General features: G+C 40.1%; 2 protein-coding genes across 4 annotated transcripts in view; one reads left to right on the forward strand and one right to left on the reverse strand.

Moving 5' to 3' along the window:
- Positions 1 to 1892, forward strand: part of LOC112259619 (transmembrane inner ear expressed protein-like) — a 46009-nt gene extending 44117 nt beyond the window's left edge. Inside the window, exon 4 of the mRNA XM_024434247.1 lies at positions 1606 to 1892. Within this exon, the coding sequence (XP_024290015.1) occupies positions 1606 to 1892 (287 nt within the window). The remainder of the gene's footprint in view (positions 1 to 1605) is intronic.
- Positions 1893 to 2066: 174 nt separating this feature from the next.
- Positions 2067 to 18636, reverse strand: part of LOC112260648 (parathyroid hormone/parathyroid hormone-related peptide receptor-like) — a 72755-nt gene continuing 56185 nt past the window's right edge. The window contains exons 5-14 of one of the 3 annotated variants that reach the window (XR_006084349.1): positions 17510 to 17604; positions 13056 to 13242; positions 10797 to 10950; positions 10173 to 10233; positions 9616 to 9682; positions 9355 to 9449; positions 8235 to 8376; positions 7754 to 7795; positions 4226 to 7548; positions 2067 to 4157 (exon numbers count right to left, since the gene is read on the reverse strand). Coding sequence is in view for 1 of the 3 variants with exons in the window: in XM_024435920.2 (XP_024291688.1) it covers positions 7174 to 7548; positions 7754 to 7795; positions 8235 to 8376; positions 9355 to 9449; positions 9616 to 9682; positions 10173 to 10233; positions 10797 to 10950; positions 13056 to 13242; positions 17510 to 17604 (1218 nt within the window). In the remaining 2 variants the exon portion in view is untranslated. Of the gene's footprint in view, positions 7549 to 7753; positions 7796 to 8234; positions 8377 to 9354; positions 9450 to 9615; positions 9683 to 10172; positions 10234 to 10796; positions 10951 to 13055; positions 13243 to 17509; positions 17605 to 18636 lie in introns of all 3 variants that reach the window. The other 2 variants (XR_006084350.1, XM_024435920.2) reach the window with 2 other exon arrangements.

An 18636-nucleotide genomic window follows, 5' to 3' on the forward strand; every position in this document is an offset into this window, starting at 1 on the left:
TCCCATGGTGTTCATACTTGCGTACTATTGTTTGTACAGATGAACATGGTACCTTCATGCATTTGGAAATTGCTCCCAATGATGAACCAGACTTGTGGAGGTCTACAGTTCTTTTTCTGAGGACTTGGGTGATTTCTTTTGATTTTCCCATGATGTCAAGCAAAGAGGCACTGTGTTTGAAGGTAGGCCTTGAAATACATCCACAGGTACACCTCCAATTGACTCAAATTGTGTCAATTAGCCTATCAGAAGCTTCTAAAGCCATGACATAATTTTCTGGAATTTTCCAAGCTGTTTAAAGAAACAATCAACTTGGTGTTTGTAAACTTCTGACCCACTGGCATTGTGATACAGTGAATTATAAGTGAAATAATCTCTCGGTAAACAATTGTTTTATTTCAAAGTTTTGATGTCTTCACTATTATTCTACAATGTAGTCAAAATAAAGAAAAACCCTTGAATGAGTAGATGTGTCCAAACTTTTGACTGGTACTGTATTTCAACTATATATATATAGATTTTGTAAATGCATTTTCCTTTATTATTTTCCTCTAACCCTATGATCCTTCCCCTCTAAGTCTACCATCCCTCCCCATTTTTTTAATGAATTATGTGTTATTGTAGGTAGGCGTGACACAACAAAACATGGAAAAATTCAAGGGGTGTGAATACTTTCTCAAGGCACTGTACGTCTTGAATTATTTCCATATATTTTAGATCTATTTGCTTTGCAGTAAAGTCTCATTCGATTGACATTTTAGTCATTTAGCAGACTCTCTTATCAAGAGCGACTCACAGTTAGTGCATTCAACTTAAGATAGCTAGGTGAGACAACCACAATTCAGTCATTGTAAGCACATATTTCCTCAATAAAGTAGCTATCAGCAAAGTCAGTGTGAGTAGTAAAAGATGAAGTGCGAGTGTTAGTTCATGAAAGGCAAGGGTGTTAAGTTTTTATTTGTATTGTTTTTTTTGGGGGGGGTATTTTGGGGGAGGGGGGGGGGATTTAAGATACTTTTTAAAGAGTTAGGGTTTCAAACATTTTCAGAAGATGGACAGGAACTCTGCTGTCCTAGCATCAGCGGGAAGCTCGTTCCTACCTTGACCTGGGTTCACCTTACATTTTGATTGGTTCTGGGAGGTGGAGCAAACGAAACTCATAGCATAGAACAAACATAGTTATTTTGATGTTGTGTAGTACAGAGGCCATTTAGATTGTTATGTTTGTCGTGATCAGTTACCAGGATTATGAAATGCTCTGGAGTGCAGATTGCCTACAGTACTTCATGGCCTTCTGGTAGATTCAAACGTAGTTAATCAAATATTTTTCTATTTCAAATACCCATAATTTGTTTCCCAGCCAGCCCAGTAAATGTATGAAACCTCATTAGTAGAATATATAGGCCGTGTTCATTAGAATGGAGAAAGACAGATGCACATTCATTAGAATACTGTGACCCACTGAAGGTAGGGTTCTCTTTGCGGGATTATATATTTTCCTTTCCACTTACCAGATATTATTGCTGTCAGAGGTCTTGATGATAACAAATGCTGTTGTTGCGGCCTCCAAGTGATTGTTCCCTCTTGTGCTTTTTATCCTTCCAGCTGTAGTTGTGGAGAAAAAAGAAGTGGTAACAACAGTCTCAGGAAAAGTGGACGGTGACAAGGGGGAAAAGAAGACCAAGGGAAAGAAAGAGGGCAAGGGTGCCAAGGAGGAAAAGGATGATGAAAAGGAGGGATCAACTAAGGAAAAAGGTGAAAAGGAAGGAGGGAAGAAAGGAGAAGCAAGTGAAGTAAAAGGGAAGAAGATAGAGAAAGGAGGAGGTGATAAAGGAGGAGGTGCAAAAGGAGGTGCAAAGGGGGGAGCCAAAAAACCTGCTGTGAAAAAGTGAACACTGGGCCGGAAACACACATTTATTTTTTTACTCAGCGATTTTTTAACACTTTTTGTAAATATGGAATGCGTATAATATTGTATATAATGAGAATAAAAGTACATTAATTTCTTCAACCTGTATGTAAGTTCTTGTTCAAACAAGATGTTTCAAATTCAATGAACACTTCAGTTACAGTTCAATTATATATTTTAATGTCTTATTCACAATACAATGATGAACATTAGATTGGAATTGTATTTTATTTTAAACCCACGTTTACATTTACAACATTGACTTCAATCAACCGACTTTGAGTGAAATCAACCAGGTATGATGTGTCCTATTTCAAACACAAACAGTCACACCCTCTCTACACATGGCATAAAGACTATTAATGAAAAATAACAACTCCTATCTCTTTGAGGACAGACACATTTTCAATATAAGATAAATAATAAAACAATGAAAATATCATGTAATTTTTACTTCCATGAGAGGTAACTTTCAAAAAACGAGTACAATATTAGCTATTAGCTATTAGCTATTAAGTATTGGCCTGTTTACATACTGAATTTAAAAAACAATACATTTACATGATACAATCAATAAATCAAATCAAAAGAAATGTTATTGGTCACATACACATATTTAGCAGACGTTATTGCGGATGTAATGAAATGCTTGTGTTCCTAGCTCCAACAATAGGAAATATAATAGGGTATTAAAGTGCTCAAATATATATATATAAATGTTTTTTCCTAATCAACACTGGCTCTAGCATTGTCACCTCCGAACCAAACATGGACAGTTAAAGTTCAGACGGACATACCTACAAAACATAAAACTAATAATAGTCCCAAACGTATCTACTTGCCAGTGGAATGTTTGTTGGATGTAGGTTGGTTTAAGATAACCACTGTATAAGAAAATGGGGATATTCTACTGTATTTTTCATTTTCTTGTTGGCTTAGATGGCATCTTTGGGTAACACTTTCTCCAATGGTATCCTTACATCAGGCTTATATCACGCGACAGCTCTTTGTGAGGCAGAAAATGATCTCCACCTTTATATTTAGCTCTACTCTTCAGTATAAAAGATCATGTGCCCTAACCATATAAGATCATGACAATAAATAGGAATAGCAAGCCACACCGAGATCAGAAATGAAATGTACATTGGGATGGACAGGGTTGAAAACGTATATGAACTATTGGGACGGATTGGAATGAAACGGACATTGGGATGGACAGGGTTGAAAATATATATACAACCTATTGGGACGGAATGGAATGAAACAGACATTGGGATGGACAGGGTTGAAAACGTATATGAACTATTGGGACGGATTGGAATGAAACAGACATTGGGATGGACAGGGTTGAAAACGTATATGAACTATTGGGACGGATTGGAATGAAACGGACATTGGGATGGACAGGGTTGAAAATATATATATGTATAACCTATTGGGACGGATTGGAATGAAACAGACTAAGGGATGGACAGGGTTGAAAATATATATATAACCTATTGGGACGGATTGGAATGAAACAGACATTGGGATGGACAGGGTTGAAAACGTATATGATCTATTGGGACGGATTGGAATGAAACGGACTTTGGGATGGACAGGGTTGAAAATATATATATAACCTATTGGGATGGATTGGAATGAAACAGACATTGGGATGGACAGGGTTGAAAACGTATATGAACTATTGGGAGGGATTGGAATGAAACAGACATTGGGATGGACAGGGTTGAAAACGTATATGAACTATTGGGACAGATTGGAATGAAACGGACATTGGGATGGACAGGGTTGAAAATATATATATAACCTATTGGGACGGATTGGAATGAAACAGACATTGGGATGGACAGGGTTGAAAATATATATATAACCTATTGGGACGGATTGGAATGAAACGGACATTGGGATGGACAGGGTTGAAAACGTATATGAACTATTGGGACGGATTGGAATGAAACAGACATTGGGATGGACAGGGTTGAAAACGTATATGAACTATTGGGAGGGATTGGAATGAAACAGACATTGGGATGGACAGGGTTGAAAACGTATATGAACTATTGGGACGGATTGGAATGAAATGGACATTGGGATGGACAGGGCTGAAAATATATATATAAACTATTGGGACGGATTGGAATGAAACAGACATTGGGATGGACAGGGTTGAAAACGTATATGAACTATTGGGAGGGATTGGAATGAAACAGACATTGGGATGGACAGGGTTGAAAACGTATATGAACTATTGGGACGGATTGGAATGAAACAGACATTGGGATGGACAGGGTTGAAAATATATATATATATAACCTATTGGGACGGATTGGAATGAAACGGACATTGGGATGGACAGGGTTGAAAACGTATATGAACTATTGGGACGGATTGGAATGAAACAGACATTGGGATGGACAGGGTTGAAAACGTATATGAACTATTGGGAGGGATTGGAATGAAACGGACATTGCGTGTTGGGACCTTGACATCTATACACATAGCCTGGTGAATGAGTCTGTTTGTGCTTTAGCCAACTCCTCTCTGTGTTCTATGTGTTCATTCATTTTCATGCCAAACATACAGTACATACAGTAAGGCATGCCAATGCTAGAAGAGTTGGCTACAGCACATACTGTACTGTATAGGACCAGGCTACTTGACACTCTAAAAGACACACATTCTGCTTCTGTGACAAACTAACAAACAAATCACTTTTTCACTTCACTCCATGAACATTGTCTGGGAAGCTAACTGCAGTGTGATGGAACTGAAATGTAAAGTGTAACTAGAAATATTTTCGCAAATATATACTTCAGGAATAAGGCCTGGGGATGTGTGGTATATGGCCAATGTAATATACCACGACTAAGGGCTGTTCTTATGCACGACGCAACGTGGAGTGCCTGGACACAGCCCTTAGCCGTGGTATTTTAGCCATATATCACAAACCCCAGAGGAGACGTAATGCCATTATAAACTGGTTACCAACGTAATTAGATCAGTAAAACTAAATGTTTTCTCATACCTCTTGGTATATTGCCTGATATACCATGGCCTTCAGCCAATCAGAATTCAGGGCTCAAACCTCCCACATTATAAATGTGGATATAGAGTAGTGGGGGAGGGAACTGTAGGGTCAAAGTGTATACATGTGGATATACAGTAGCGGAGTGCAATTGAGTTCTTGACTCCCATCAACCTAAACTGCCATATTCACAGAATTACATGTGAGTATAGTGTAAATAGCTGTCTCATGTTATTTCCTCTGATAGGCATTCTACTGAAATCTTAACTCTATGGTCCTGAATCCTCATACAGTATGTTGTCCCTCACCTATAGTATATATCCAGTTTCTATGTTTTTACCACTAAATACAATATAAATCATTCTACATTTTCAACATCCCTTAACATTTTCAACAGTCTGTACAAATATCAAATTATAGTTCTAATATATTTACATGACCTTTGATGCTATTTTAGCTCACAGCTAGAATGGATTTTATTATCATTGTAAACATTGTGACTTCTTTGCAAATGCATACATACTGTATATACAAAAAGAGCAGCAAAACACTGGACTATATAAAACATAACAGTTGTGTACTATTCAGTTCTGGTGTTCCTTCATACTGTCCGTCTCTTCATAAGTCTCCCTGGGAATTCTCCTGTGGAATTTGAGAATCCCTAGGAGTTCCTCATCTAATTAACATTCCGTATAATTTTTTTTACTGTTTTCTGCACCCTGAGTTTTGGAGAGGGTGCCTCCCTTTAAAACGTTAATAAAGTATTTTTCTACAATTCCATTATAATAATAGCCATTTTTTGTCCTCTTTGAGCTGTCTCTACCACTCCATTTCTCCCAAAACTTAAGGTCCAATGCAGCCGTTTGTATCTCAATAACAAATCATTTCCGGGTAACAATTAAGTACCTTACTGTGATTGTTTTCAATTAAAATGGTAAAAAAGAAACCAAAATTCCTTCTTAGCAAAGAGTAATTTCTCAAGCAAGAATTTTGCTAGGACTATCTGGGAGTAGTCTGAGTTGGGAGAGGAAAACTGAAAACGAGCTATTATTTGCAGAGTTTGGAACTCTCTTTCTTATTGGTCTATTAACTAATTTACCCCCTGGTGATATTGCCAGGCAGGCCAAAATTCCATCCAACCAAAACAGGCAGAAATTTCAGGCGGTCTTTTCAAACGGCTCTTACATTAAAAGGGCATAATCATAATTTTCACAATTTTACAGTATTATTCAAACCTCAGAGTGTGGAAATATATATAAAACACAGGAAAATCATGTTTTGACTCCAATGGGCTCCAAGTTTTGGTTACTTTTGTGGCATTATATATTGTGAAATATAATATTATTATTGAAGAATGTAATCATCAACACATCATGGAAAAAGCATAACCTTCATTAGCCATTGAATATTAGGATAGTCTCTTTTAAATAGCAAAAATACAAACTGTACAAAAAGTTGATACTCATGGGGAAAAGTAATCCATTGGGCCTTTCTCCATATAAATCAACTCTAGAAGCCAGCACACCTCTGAAACTACAGACTAGCTCCAACTGATGCACTAGAATGGAGGGTTTAGAGGACCTGAGTTGTATTCCCTTTTAGCTACATCAAAGTGGGTTGGGTCATCTCAATGTACATCCACATTTTCAAACAAATTGAAATGTAGTGAGATCTCCCCAACTACGCAGGCAGAATCAACTGCAGCCAGGCATATTCTCATATCACTAGGAGTGCCTAATGTAGCAGATGTGAGCTAGTGAGCTGTATGCTAACTTAGCCATCTGCTACACTAACATAAGCTAACATGCTCCTGCCAGAATGAGGACCTATAGTATACGGTTGATACCTTCAGCCACAGGACCTGTGGACAATCAATGCTGTCTGTTTCAGTCTGACACATTAGCCTACTGTTCATCCACAGACCATGGTTGGTATTCATCCATTATAAAGTACTTGCTGCAACACATTGAAGGCAGTGAAATAAAATCAACTGAGAAGCTTGACTGGTCTATGTGGTGCTATGTTTCATGGGACGCTCTCAATTGCACCCTCTCTCCTCTTCTCCTTTTCAAAACTCATTGGATGAGAAAGCCAGAGGTCCCTCTGGAGACGAGGAGAGAGGACACAAGAAGTATGTAATTGAGATCTTTCCCATGACTCATTCCGACAGAGATCGTCCTCACAGTGGAGGCGCTATTGGCTGCCTGAAGGTCTCTCGCAAGAGGTCACATGATTGTCACATGACGGTCTCCCGCTCCTCCTCCACTACAGGCGAGGGTTTCTCCTCGTCAACAGAATGCGGTGACACGTTACTGGATGGCTGCTCCTCCTCGGGAACATGTAACTCCTGTCCTGAGGAAGGGATGGAGTGCTCGGAGATGGAACCATTCTTCACGTACCCCGGGAGATTCCGGTGCCCGTTCACGGTGACGGGGCCCCCAAGGCGCGTGGTGAGGTGCAGTGCCAGGGGCCCCCGGGCAGTGACGTTGGTTACACTGGTGTGAGACACCATAGGTCCATAACTATATGTGTTACTGCCACTACGGGCTTTACGTTTAAAGTCCAGCGCTAGTGTCCTCCTGCTCCACGATTTCTTAATTTCCGCTTGGACCTAAAGATGGAAAGAAATGAGATTGTCACTAAATAGATCTACAATAATTGAGTCTCAGGTCTGTGCATGCTGTGACTGCAATTCATCTTGAACATTATATTATCTTTCAGGATTACATATTTTGTCTTAAATAAAATACTATAATGAGTCATTGCAGACATTAACAAAGAAATATATTAACAAAGTTGTTCAAAGTAATCCTTACCTCCCCATTGCAGAAACAATATATAATTGCAACAAAGAATCCCTGAAAAGGATAAAAAAAACATTATTCCATTTTTGCTTAAGCCTCAAAGTTCACAGGTTGACCTGTGCATCTATCCAGAGCACTCTGGAAGAATGCCATGCAATCTAAAGTGACTTCTTCACGTCATTGATACCAGCTGCTTACTCTGAAAACACTGAGCTGTGCTCTCTCAAAATCTTAACTCATCACAGTTTAATCATAACTCAAAAGCTAATTATGTGTAGCACACCACTAGAACAGATGCAGTGCCCCTTAGTGGATCTTTTTAAAGTACTGTAGTAGCCCATCGTTTCGGATCCATTGCTGGCTGCCTGTGACTAAACCCATACGCAGTAGTATATTAATTCATTATTTTGTTTGTTTGTTCATTCATTCATTAGTTAGTTTGTTCATTCATTCATCCATCCATCCATCCATGCTGTACAACATAAGTCAGTACCTGGAATGAATTGAATAGCATCTCATAGTGCATCTGTATCTGCCATGGGACTTCAGTCACTTCAGTATAAGGCATCGCCATGAACACTATGTAGTGGACACCAAACAGTGGCATCAGGACCAATGTAGACTTCAACAGTTTCCTGAATAAATACAAGCAAATGTTCATAAGATTCTTTTTTCTTACAATCTACACTGAGCGTACAAAACAGAACACCTTCCTAATATTGAGTTGTACCTCCTTTTGCCCTCATAACAGCCTCAATGTGTCAGGGCATGGACTCTACAAGGTGTCAAAAGCGTTCCACAGGGATGCTGGCCCATTTTGACTCCAATGCTTCCCAGAGTTGTGTCAAGTTGGCTGGATGTCCTTTGGGTGGTGGACCATTCTTGACACACACAGGAAACTGTTAAGCTTTGAAAACCCAGCAGCGTTGTAGTTTTTGACACACTCAAACTGGTGCGCCTTGCACCTACTACCATACCACTTTCAAAGGCACTTAAATATATTTTCTTGCCCATTCACCCTCTTAATGGTACACATACACAATTCATGTCTTGTCTAAAGGCTTAAACACCTTTCTGTAACCTGTCTCCCCCATTCATCTACACTGATTGAAGTGGATTTAATAGGTGACATCAATAAGGGATCATATATTTCACCTGGTCAGTCTATGTCATGGAAATACATAGATTGTCATGTTTTGTACACTCTGTGTATTTATTGGCATTTTGCCCCATTGTTCATTATTATTTTTTTGCCAGCTACAAAGATCATCTACTGTACCTTTACAGTTCTGTACAGATTTCTACAGTTCTGTACAGATTTCAATGTGATTATTATCATTATACTTTTAACATTTATTTTCAGATTTACTGTGTGTGACATTTATTGTAATGAGGAGATTAAGTTTGATATTATCGTGGTCATTCACTGCATTATGCATTTTCATACATACTATGTATCACCATACTATGTATCACTGACATTATTGGTGGTATGTTTTGGTGTGATAAAGAGTCTATATTTCTATCACCATGCTGGAGATAAAACAGAATACAAATGTCATGATAAAGCAGTCAGGGAAGGAGGAGCAGTCAGTCGGAGTAATGCGTCTTACCTGTACTGCTGTCTTGTGTCACATCTGCCAGCATTTGTCTCCCGAAGTTTAGTGGCCAGAACTCGTATTATATTCAGGAACAGCATAAAATTCACCTTTGAAAACAGACAATGACACAATGTAGAACACCAAGGCCAAATCTCTCAAAAAGCAAGCAAATGGTGGTCATAGTGGTAAGTAATTGTGGTAAGTAAACGTGTCAATCGAAAACGTTAAATGCCATTACGCCAATTAAGATTTTCAATTGACATGTTTACTTACCACTATTGCTGTTAGAATGGGCACTTGTACGATCCACTTCAGATTGCCGGCACTTAGATCCCAGCACCTGCAAGTGATAAACAGGGCATTTATGAAAAACTAATACAGGTAGGTATAATTGTTTAACTAATCGCTTTCAGGATCTGATCTGTTTCGGTTTATCCTAGTGTAGCAACAACACATGGGGAAGTTGGCAGTGCTTATAGTCTGTTCCTAGGCTCCGAGTCCAAGGCTGGAATTCAATCCAACCAGCCATGGCTATGTTTACACATGGTCCTTGTACACAAACTACTGCCTCCGTACACACATTTCCTATCCTGAAAACTGTCAGAATCTATCTGTGAGAGGTACTACTGTGTAAATACTGCATTGCGTGTTTCTATGAAATTGAGGATGTACACTCACACCCTTAAATGTTCTAAGAATCTAAGAGGATTCTGCAACATGTTCTAAGGTCCTGTTTCACATTCACATGAAAGATTCTGGCAAATGTACAGTACTATGTGTTTAGAGCTGACATCATCAATGACGAATTGGGATTTTAGTGCAGTACTTACTCTGTGTCTGCCAAGGTGGCTCTCACACTCGCCCACACTGTCACAAACATAGCTGGGACCCCTGTAAATCAACAACAACAAACATAAAAAAGATCTCAAAACAACTAAACAGCCTAGACCCCTGCAGAACAGAGCATAATTATTTGCAATCACACAAACAATGATTCAGAAACAAAATACAGTCATTTTCTTTCAATTATCGTTGTGGATTCAAGTCAAAATTACCCTTGTAATATACTGCTAATATAATGTAGTTTTTCGGATTCTTGCAGTGAGGCAATTGGGTGACACGGCATCCACATTGTATGCGCTGTGCTTACATAACAGATACGCACAGTGTGTACAATGCAGGAGCCGTGCAGCCGAGTTTTCTGAACTCTTCTTGAGTTTTGATTATAGTAGAACTCACACAGTATGTGTGAAACCAATGAATTGTAGACAATTGTGGAATCAACAATATTATCAGCTTTCTTCTAAACCTTCCTCGAAACATGACACCATTGGAATGGCTTTTGAAATTGATTGATTAATACATCTGTCTGGGATAGTTTGTTTCAGCTTATTTTTTGACTTCGTAGCAGTGAATCTGCAGTAAAACCTCCAAAGAATTCTGGGAACACTCACCCCATCCAATTAGAGTGAATCCCCAGAGGTACTTCCTGTCTGAGAAGAAGGTCATGAAGATGAGGCTGTGGAGGTACAGACCCTCTACTAGGATCCAATAGTAGTTGGTAGCCAGGAAATATAGGAACAGGGTCACTGCCACCTTACAGCCAATCTAAAGGAAACACAACAGACAAATATATCAAATATACTGAGCTTACTAAGCATCCTTAAATACAGCAGCCTATTTCATGGTCACAAGCACTTGTAGATGAATGACTAATGACTTCCAACACCTTGAGACCTAGGCAATATAAGGTTCTATCTGATCTTTAGATGGTTTTTCATATCTCTGTGAAGTAAACATTTTGAAAAAGTACATTTTAAAGTAAAAACAAAACAAAAAAACAATTCTATCTGCATGAACCAATTTGAACTTTGTGATATAAGGTTCTATCTGCAATCCAATCACAAGCCTGAACAAATACAAAACGAATCAGAACGCATGTCTCTGCCATCTCCCTCTAAGTATGATCTAGGCTAGTCTAGCCAGCAATAAAGGCACGCAAGCAAAAAAAAACAACACTGTCAGAAATCTTACAGTAAATGATATCACATCGTTGTTCAGTGATGACAGTAACTCATCTGAGGATCATAATACATGTCTTAATGTATTTGATGATGTGTTCTGACCCTATCCTGATACAATAGTGTTATTCTATAATTTATGCTATTCAAATAGATAGTCTTCTTAAAAACCGAACATGTCTAATTCAGAAGTGTCAGACAGAACCTTATGGCTGAACCCAGATTGACATTTCAGAGCCATAAGGTTATATCTGCGATTGCACCCCCCTAAAGAAACAGATTTACAAATGTCTCAGGATTTTGATACTCTGCACTTTAGGTACCTTTAAGCTGAGGACCTTAATGGTTAACAAAATAAGAATTCACTACAAAACAGTTCTGAGATCTGGCATGTGAAAACTTTTATGCTCTATATCTCAGAACGATGCTTTGGGCAGATAGAACCTTGCACCTTGATCACACCTACAGCATCATTGCGCAAAATGGTACGCAGCAGCATCTGGATATTTGTGAAACAGAAGTTTAATATTCACCTTCTGTTACCATTTCTGTCGAGCCGTCTAAGCATACATTTTGACGCATACGTTCGAATGAATCCAACGTATGCACCACACAGAACGCACTGCAACGGCCTCTGCAACGACATGCTGCAAGGCAAACACAGTGTTCCATTGGAAGTGAACGTAGTTCTGGTGAACCAAAATGCAATGACGCTGTCGTTGTGATCGAGGCACTATAGTCTCAAGGTCACGACCTGTCAATCGCAGAATCAATTCAGAATGCCTTGGATCTTCTTATAGTGACCTGAAGCCATTTTGAATCCTTATAATCCACTCTTGCTTCGCACTGTTATATAGTTCTACTGCTGGGTTGGTGCGACATACAGAAACTCTAAGGGTAGTGTGCACATTGATAAACGTGAAATCCCTTTGTAGTGAGTAAACCAACATTCAAGCCTGTCCAGGATGAAACCTTAACCTCTAGGTTCCAATCACGGTTTGTACAATTAAAGATGTATTCTAATCCTAATGAATACTGTTCCAATCTGTAGATGCTGATCAACTGTAAACAACAGGGAATCCCTGGAGGTTCAGCCTGTGTATGCCCCGAGAGAAGCCATCCTCTATGCCGGTCTATTCTACCAGAGTACTTTGAAGTCCATAGCTGATTCCTTCAGCCTTGCATGCTCACTCCAGCTAGGGATGATACACATGAGCCAAGAGAGACTTAGCCTCTCTCTCTCGCTCTCTCTCTTTCTCTCTCTCTCTCTCTCTCGCTCTCCCTGTTTTATAATCATTAGGCAAGTCTTCCCCAGTAGCATTGACTTTTTTTCTAATTTAGAAATGCTGCGACAGACAGTAATGAAAAAATAATCATTATAATGAAAAGACTGATGACTCATAATACTGAATGCTGGAACGACTTTAGTAAGTCATATCCAATAGTCCCTGGATTACACTGATCACTATATCCTTAGAGGAAGGCCTTTTATAACGATCCAACCACTTTACAATGGACCTTTCAAAATAACAAAGTTATAGAATTTGTAAACAGCAAGTATTCCAGAATTTGTTTTCTATGGAAATAATTCACAGTTGCGTTTGGTCAGTGACTTAACTACATTAGCCTGCTACCTACTATTCTCGCGCACCAAACTTCCTATAGTCTGGGGAGAAAAGATTAGGCACTTACAAACTGGGTTTTGTCAGCTGGAGGAGCCTCAGTGATGGACTTGAGATCTTCCACACTGACTCTCTCCATATCTTCTAGGGCAGAGCCAGAGTACAGCACCACGTCCTTTACGAAGATGCTGATGCCTCGGAGCATGAAGGACACAAACAGGTGCATGTGGATGTAGTTCCTGGTACAATGCAACCGCCTGGAAGAGAAGAGAGGAGAGGAGAAAAATATAATATAAATGATGATATAATCTGCACCGTGATATGCAATCATCATGTTGGGGTAATTGTAAGTTATACTGTTGGCTTCTTCAAACCAAAGACAATCATTGAAAAAAATACAGAAATCCTTGTGCAAAACATCAGAGAATGTGTTGCCACTAAGCCATTACTACACTAGGAACCCATGTTGAAATGTTATCAAGGTGGTAAGTGTGTGGAGGGGTGAAGGTTTTTCACAGTGAGTGTGTGTGTGAACAGTATGTGTGTGTGAATGTGGGTGTGTGTTTTCACACTCTTCAGAAGAGTACTCATCATAATTAGAGCCAGCTGAATTCCTCGCAGACTATAACACATTCTAGAGATTTAGGGGATTGAAAAGCACAAATATTGAATGAACCTCACCCACCTTAGCCATTTGGTCCCTGGTTCATTGAGTGAGGGAATTATTTTTATAAAGACATAAAAAGTATTTGGTGGTAATTGTAATGTTGCAGGGTGGCCAACATCCTCCTGGAGATTCCAGAAGAGTTACTGTGCGTGCAGGCGTTTGCTCCAGCCCTGCTCGAAAACCCCACATTATAAAAAATCAGCTGCTCAACAGAACCTTGATAAGATGACTAAGATGACTGGTGTGTTTGAGCAGGGTTGGGTGAAGATTCTTCACAGCCAGTTGCTCTCCAGTTGGACGGTTGACGGACCACATGTATTTTACACAGTAGCCTATCAGTGCAGTATTATACTTTGTGGGGGGTTATGTGCCTTGCTCAAGGCCACAATGGCAGGAGATACAATACATGGGTTCAGAGACCAGCAGCGTTCCATTGTCAACACCAGTGATCATAATGACTTCTTGCATCAAAAACACAATGTTCAGTCACCTTTTTGGCCCATGGTGTGACAGACCATCCAAGTGACTTAAGCTTTCAGACAAGTAAAAGATCACTTCTACTTGTCTGAAGGACAGGTGGCTAAAAACGTTCATGTCAAACCCTGATCTGTATTGAGCAGATCAAAGAGCATGTGCATTTCCTCCCAGACAAGCAAGTGCATCTGTCACATTACACTCAAAATATCCCTTGTCAACATCTTTAAATCAGAGGGAGCTATATAATAAGTGACAGCAGAAAACTTATGAATCATTATTCACTCACTATTTGCTTGTGAATAACCTCTGTAGTCAAACCAATAGGTAACCTGGTTATTAGACAAGCTCTGCTTTGGGGAATATTGATTTATGAAGTTGTGAGGGAAAATCATATTGTATGTGAACCTGTGGAGGCTGCTGAGGACGGCTCATAATAATGGCTGGAACGGAGTGAACGGAATGGAATCAAACACATGGAACCCATGTGTTTGATACCATTCCACTGATACCGCTCCAGCCATTACCACGAGCCCGTGCCCCCCGATTCAGGTGCCACCAGTCTCCTGTGAGGTGAACAGTCCCCCAGTGCATTGGGTGAAGAGGAGGAACACTACTGCTAATGTGCAGTATGTATCACTTAGTCTCTCCCCAGAAAACGTTTATGAACCTGCCTCTCTCGTGTCCAAGGGTTTTAAAAGCCTGACGTTAAATGGAAGAGGGAGCCGTGGCTGGAGTGCTCCTGGACATGCTGCTGGATCCTCAGCCCAGACATCCACGGACCCCTGAGACGCCTTGTTAAACTAAGTCAAGTTGAGCGGAATGTTTGTAAACACGACTTTACACCAATTCCTGGACCTGATTCACTGTAAGATATCAAATGAATTCAAGGATTAGCGTTTATGCTGTTGAATATGAGTCATACGTTGTTCTAAGGCAATGATAAGAACAAAGTAACTCTCTCTATAAAATCCAACCAGTCAAATCACTACATATAAAATTGACTGTCAGAATAAATTTGTCCTTTCAGCCCACCTTAAAGGTTTCAGCCTGTAGATGACAGTATTTTGATGAGGCTGAAACTGCACACCAATATATTAACGATATCTTCATATAAACATCCCACTAAGTAGACAGAATAACAGCAAAAACTAACCACAGCTCTCCTATAGATCTCTATGGCCTGAGATCAATAAGTATGAAAATAACTAAGAATATAAATGTCAGCAAGATGAGGCACGTACCACAATCACACACTGGCCCCAAGGCAACAACCTCAAAGGCAGCTATCTCTAATCCTTTTGAAAGTCAAACGCTCACGGAAAAGGCAAAGGTAAAACATTATAAACTCAGCAAAAAAAGAAACGTCCTCTCACTGTCAACTGAGTTTATTTTCAGCAAACTTAACATGTGTAAATATTTGTATGAACAAAACAAGATTCAACAACTGAGACATAACTGAACAAGTTCCATTGACATGTGACGAACGGAAATTGAAAAATGTATCCCTGAACAAAGGGGTGTCAAAATCAAAAGTAACAGTCAGTATCTGGTGTGGCCACCAGCTGCATTAAGTACTGCAGTGCATCTCCTCCTCATGGACTGCACCAGATTTGCCAGTTCTTGCTATGAGATTTTACCCCACTCTTCCACCAAGGCACTTCTTGCAGTTCCCGGACATTTCTGGGGGGAATGGCCCTAGCCCTCACCCTCCAATCCAACAGGTCCCAGATGTGCTCAATGGGATTGAGATCCGGGCTCTTCGCTGGCCATGGCAGAACACTGACATTCATGTCTTGCAGGAAATCACGCACAGAACGAGCAGTATGGCTGGTGGCATTGTTATGCTGGAGGGTCATGTCAGGATGAGCCTACAGGAAGGGTACCACATGAGGGAGGAGGATGTCTTCCCTGTAATGCACGGCATTGAGATTGCCTGCAATGACAACAAGCTCAGTCCGATGACACTGTGACACACCGCCCCAGACCATGACGGACAATCCACCTCCAAATCAATCCCGCTCCAGAGTACAGGCCTGGGTGTAATGCTCATTCCTTCGACGATAAATGCGAATCCGACCATCACCCCTGGTGAGATAAAACTGCAACTCGTCAGTGAAGAACACTTTTTGCCTGTACTGTCTGGTCCAGCAACGGTGGGTTTGTGCCCATAGGCAACGTTGTTGCCGGTGATGTCTGGTGAGGACCTGCCTTACAACAGACCCACAAGCCCTCAGTCCAGCCTCTCTCAGCCTATTGCAGACAGTCTGAGCACTGATGGAGGGATTGTGCATTCCTGGTGTAACTTGGGTGTTGTTACACGTGGTCTGCCACTGCGAGGACGATCAGCTGTCCATCCTGTCTCCCTGTAGCGCTGTCTTAGGCGTCTCACAGTACGGACATTGCAAATTATTGCCCTGGCCACATCTGCAGTCCTCATGCCTCCTTGCAGCATGCCTAAGGCACGTTCATACAGATGAGCAGGGACCCTGGGCATCTTTCTTTTGGTGTTTTTCAGAGCAGTGTCCTAAGTTTTCACAACTGTGACCTTAATTGCCTACCGTCTGTAAGCTGTTAGTGTCTTAACGACCGTTCCACAGGTGCATGTTCATTATTGTTTATGGTTCATTGGGAAACAGTGTTTAAACCTTTTACAATGAAGATATGTGAAGTTACTTGGATTTTTATGAATTATCTTTGAAAGACAGGGTCCTGAAAAAGGGCCGTTTCTTTTTTTGCTGAGTTTACATACACATTTTGCACATTTTGTTTCTTTGTTTCACCACACAAAACACTAGGCTACCTGGGGTGGCAAGCCTAGTGGTTAGAGCATTGGGTCAGTAACTGAAAAGTTGCAAGATCAAATCCCTGTGCCAACAAGGTAAAAATCTGTTGTTCTACCCTGAACAAGGCAGTTAACGCACTGTTCCTAGGCTGTCATTGTAAATAAGAATTTGTTTTTAACTGACTTGCCTAGCTAAATAAAGGTTTTTAAAAAACAGTCTAGGGCAGTAGCAAGACACCACCAGGGCTATTGACTGTTTTTCCCATTAAGAAAGTCACTCACTGCCATCAAAATCATCTTTGACAATATATTTCTTCATTGTTCCTTACTCTTTGTTGTGTCATATTCACAGTACTTTTACTATTTCCCAACGGCATTGTTTAAATATGGACGCTCAGCAGCACCCCATCAAATATTAAACCACAGTTGTCCTGATTTTAATGGAAGGTACCAATATCATTACTGTGACACTAACCCTAATCTCTGTCCCACTCGGACCGTTAATTCACCCAGCCCTCAAACCCAGGTGGGATTTGGTGGAAGATAAAATATTAACTGAGAAAGGAATTTTCCCAATGGCAACAAGTAGATCACTCACCGGAAATAACCTAGGATGACCACAGCCACCATAAGTGATCCCAGAGAGATGGAGTATCCTACTGTATAGATGAGGTACAGACGGTCAAACACTTCCTGTTGAAAGAGACAATGACATATGAAGGAGAAACATTAGAGAGATGGAGGACCCAACTGTCTAGATGAGGTACAATCAGTCAAACACCTCCTGTTGGGACAAGAGAGACAAGGACATATGAAGGATAAATGTTGTTTGTCATATCATGTACTGTGTACTCAGAGGTGTCAGCCTGCTTACAGTAGTTTGGTTGAGGAAGTGATAGAAGTGATAGATGTTTCATAAATCCATGACTAGTATGTGCCTGGTGTGTTAGATTGATCATTTTACAATACATAAAACATGGCTATACAGTCACTGACCGATGACATTCCAATTACACAATATTGTCCCCATACATTTGTTGATAATGTCAAGCTATCATGGGCCTCTGTGCCTTGTGTGCTACATTTATAATTTACAATATATACAACCTACCATTCCAATGACACAATATTGTCCCGATAAATCTGTGATAAATAAGTTACACATTTCATGCTTTCCAGAAGCACTGAGGATAATGTTACTCTTGACAAATGACTCACAGTCATTTTATATATCTTGTATTCTAATTTGCAATATACTATGTATTAGACTTATATATTGTGTGTATGTACTGACATGTAGGCTGTGTGTGACATTTGAACTATATGTAGTTCAGTCCTTGACTAATAATGTTCTGTACTATGTATTATGTCATGTTTCATGTGGATCCCAGGAATAGAAGCTACTTCTTTTGCAGCGGCTAATGGGGATCCTAATAAATACCAAATACCAATACAGTTGTAGGCTACACATTGCAACATAGAAAACTGCTGTGGACCAAAAACTAAACAGCCTGCACACCAAAGGTCACAGAAGCTTATGTCAATGTGTGCAACCATTCCAAGGTCAAAGGTCATGCCATGGTGTGCGACCGTTCCAGGCCTCTAATTAGTTTCTGAATGAAATGGGGTGCATTGATTCTGACAGCGAGCTGCCCACCAGACGACTAAAGCCCACCAAGCAATAAGGCTGCCCACCAAGAGACTGACTGAGATGACTCCAGGTTT

Source organism: Oncorhynchus tshawytscha, linkage group LG10, assembly GCF_018296145.1.
Source record: "Oncorhynchus tshawytscha isolate Ot180627B linkage group LG10, Otsh_v2.0, whole genome shotgun sequence".
Lineage (NCBI taxonomy): Eukaryota > Metazoa > Chordata > Actinopteri > Salmoniformes > Salmonidae > Oncorhynchus > Oncorhynchus tshawytscha.